Source organism: Capsicum annuum, chromosome 11 (genome assembly GCF_002878395.1).
Source record: "Capsicum annuum cultivar UCD-10X-F1 chromosome 11, UCD10Xv1.1, whole genome shotgun sequence".
Classification (NCBI taxonomy): domain Eukaryota; kingdom Viridiplantae; phylum Streptophyta; class Magnoliopsida; order Solanales; family Solanaceae; genus Capsicum; species Capsicum annuum.
This window is the reverse complement of record NC_061121.1, coordinates 226,050,862-226,054,099: the sequence shown is the minus strand read 5'-3', so window position 1 is coordinate 226,054,099 and position 3,238 is coordinate 226,050,862. Positions and strand designations below refer to the sequence as shown.

General features: G+C 33.5%; 1 protein-coding gene across 1 annotated transcript; it reads left to right on the top strand.

Moving 5' to 3' along the window:
- Positions 1-6: 6 nt before the first annotated feature.
- On the top strand, positions 7-1,517 carry LOC107846193. The gene has a single exon (XM_047399816.1). It carries the CDS (start codon positions 157-159, stop codon positions 664-666), a length of 510 nt encoding a protein of 169 aa, XP_047255772.1. The 5' UTR covers positions 7-156; the 3' UTR covers positions 667-1,517.
- Positions 1,518-3,238: the final 1,721 nt, after the last annotated feature.

Below are 3,238 nucleotides of genomic sequence, written 5' to 3'. Positions count from 1 at the left end.
CCATCACATTTACAAATTTCTCTTCCACTTGTTCACGTCTCTATTCATGATTCTCTGTATACATGATTCTAATTTACAAAAATCAGTCTAAAATAGTATAAACTTTATTGAATTCACTGAGAAAATTCTAGTGATTTTCTCAGTTTAATTCGATAGATGACTAATGATGAGGAGAATCGAAGCAGAAGCAGAAGCCTCAGAAGGGAAAGTGGAAGGAAGAATAAGAGGATCGGAGAAGTTGCGGGAGGAACAGCGGCGGAGTGTGCGATGGTGTGTTGTTGTTGTCCCTGTACGTTGCTTCACTTACTCCTTGCTTTGTATAAAGTTCCGGCAGGACTTTGCCGGAAAGCATGGAGGAATAAGAAGCGGAAGAAGAAGAAGCAGCAGCTTATGGAAAGGGAAAATAACAACAACAAAAACAACATTGATTATGATGATTGTTGTGGTGGTTATTATACTGATGATGATGATAAGGATTATTTTGATCGTGATTGTGATGGAACGGCTGAATTTGAAACCGAGATGTGGCATCGATTTCATGGAAGTTTTGGATTTGGAAGGAGTTTATCTCAAAGGGAAGAAGAAGAAAAACAACTTACGGATTCAGGATATAAAGTTTATGGATTTCACGCTAGTGCTGGACAAGAAGAAGTACAACAACAATGATTCTCATGGTGTTTATAAGCAGAGGCGAATTCAAGGTTTAAATTAATGAATTTCGCCGTAGTGCTGGAATTGGCAAGAGCTCAAGGAAGAAGAAGAAAAACATTAAAGATTTTTCCGTGTTTACAGCCGGTGGCGAATTTATGATTTAAAGTTTATTAATTTCACGGTGTGTTGGATTTGGCAAAAACTCAACATAACATCAATGATTTTCCCTTGTTTATAAACAGAGACGAATTCAAGATTTAAATTTTATGAATTTCACTGTGGTTGCTGGATTTGGCAAGAGCTCATCTCAACGGGAGTAAATACAACAACAGCAACATCAATGATTCTCCCGGTGGTGTTTACCGTATCGAGGAAGCGGATTCAGAATTTTAAATTTATGAATTTTACAATGATGTTGGATTTGAAAGGAGCTCATCTCAAAGGAAAGAAGAAGAACAACAACATCAATGATTCTCTCGTGAAGGCGAATTCAGAATTTGACGTGATAAGAATTTTGCCGACGAAGGTGGTGACGGCGATGATTATGACGGAGGATCACCGAAATTTGTAACGAACACGTGGCAGCTATTGGCGGCGACGGCGGCGGCAGCGACGGCGATGATAATGATTAATGACGGAGGATCACCAGAAATGGACGAATTTGAAATGGACACGTGGCAACAATTTTATGGTGAAGCTGGATTTAGAAGGAACCTTCTCAAAGGGGAGAAGAAACAATAGCCTCTTTATGTATTTTTTTTTTTTTTAAATTTTGAGATTGAAACAAATTTATTTTGATTATAATATTTTCAGGTATCTGTTGAAAATTTTTTAAACTGTCAATAAATTTGACTTGTAGTGTTTTTAACTTAGTTTTTTAATATATAAATTTTATTTTAAAAAATTTGAAGATTTCGTATTCAAATTTATGATTAAAACTTAAATTATTTGAATATCAAAAAATGAAATAACACATAAATTGAGACAAAGGGAGTGTATCGATGATGGAAAAGAGATGAATTTAGAATTTAAAGTTTATACATTTTTATCATAATCTCATTATAATTTATAATGATAATTGAGGTTACGACGAATGTTATTGAATTCTCAATAACGTAAGCTCTAGATTCGCTCGTGTTTACGGTGGTACTGGATTTGGAAGAAGAATAATAGGGTAAGAAATGGAAATAGCAATAAGTTCAAGGACTAATGAGTAAAAGAAAAAAATGTCACTATGGTCAAACTGACCATTAAATATGGTATAACTCAACTGAAGTGAAAATGTCTGTTAAAGTTCAAGTTCAGGTACAATAATAGTTTAATTACTTTATTCATTCTTCTTTAATAGTAGTAATATTTTGAGACTTGTAGCATTTATGATGAATCTGTGAAGAGTAATGCATGCAATGACAAAATACATAAAGATACATTCCAACTTATTTTAACTAGCAATTAATCACACTAATTTTGAAGGTTTGTTTGATTCGAGAGATAGGAGATAACACATTTGATTGAATAAAGTCGGGAGCGGACCTACATATAATTTTGAGGTACTTCGACACTCAGTAAACTCAATACGAAATAGGTATAATTACATAAAAAATATGAAAATAAGTATAAAACATATAAATGCACCCACTGAAACAAAAGTTGGTTGATTTCACTGTCATTTAAGTTGATCTTAAGTTTCTCCGCTAAAAGGACGTCCCGAGTTCAAACCTTGTTGAGGTGATTTTTTATTTTTTTTCCAATTTAATTTTTTAAGCATCCACAAACCTTAAATCCTGGGTCCGCCACTGAATAAAGTCGCAAGACAATTTATTTCGGTATTGCAAGTTATCTTTATCCCACATTGAGGATGTAATAACAATCTCGGAATCACTTGTTTCTCAACCAAACGATCCTTAAAATGCACATCTAGACATCTTAACTTGATTTCAACTGATAACTTAAATAGTTCAACTCATCTCTCTAGTGACTCGTGCACACTCGATGCTCACGTGACACTAAATTTTAAAGATGTATAGATGATTATTTTGTAAACTAGAGTGTTAAATATACCGAGAAAATGAATTGAAATGCCTAAATATGGATATTGGAATGCTTCAATAACAGCATTCAGATAGAGTGACCTATGAGATTTTACTTTACGAGGTGCAATGGAACTTGCCCACAATTGTTTCATAGCTAGTGAGTCTTGAGGGATCGTTTAGTGTGAAATATAAGTTATAATAAGTTTGAGATAAAATATAGGATTGTTTTTTTCTACGTTTGATTGAAGGTATTATTTAGTTAATGAGTTACTTATCCCACCATTTATATTTTAGTGATGGGATAAGTTATCCTATATATTATGATGAGATAACTTATCCTGAAATTAACTATCTCAGGATAACTTGTTCCCAACCAAACGACCCATAAAGGTTCGAGATGGGGATTTATAATTTTTCATTTGATATTTGATATTTTCTTTGGAGTTTAATCAATTCAAATTCGCATCGAAATTTTTTGCTGGTGGTACGAATCGCTTCGTTCCTCATCAAAAGCATTTCCATTTATAGAGCTCAAATCCAAAATTTCAGATTAG

What these genes read in the sequence shown, in the direction of transcription:
- LOC107846193 (XM_047399816.1), top strand. Translation starts at nt 157, where the DNA reads ATGACTAATGATGAGGAGAATCGAAGCAGAAGCAGAAGCCTCAGAAGG.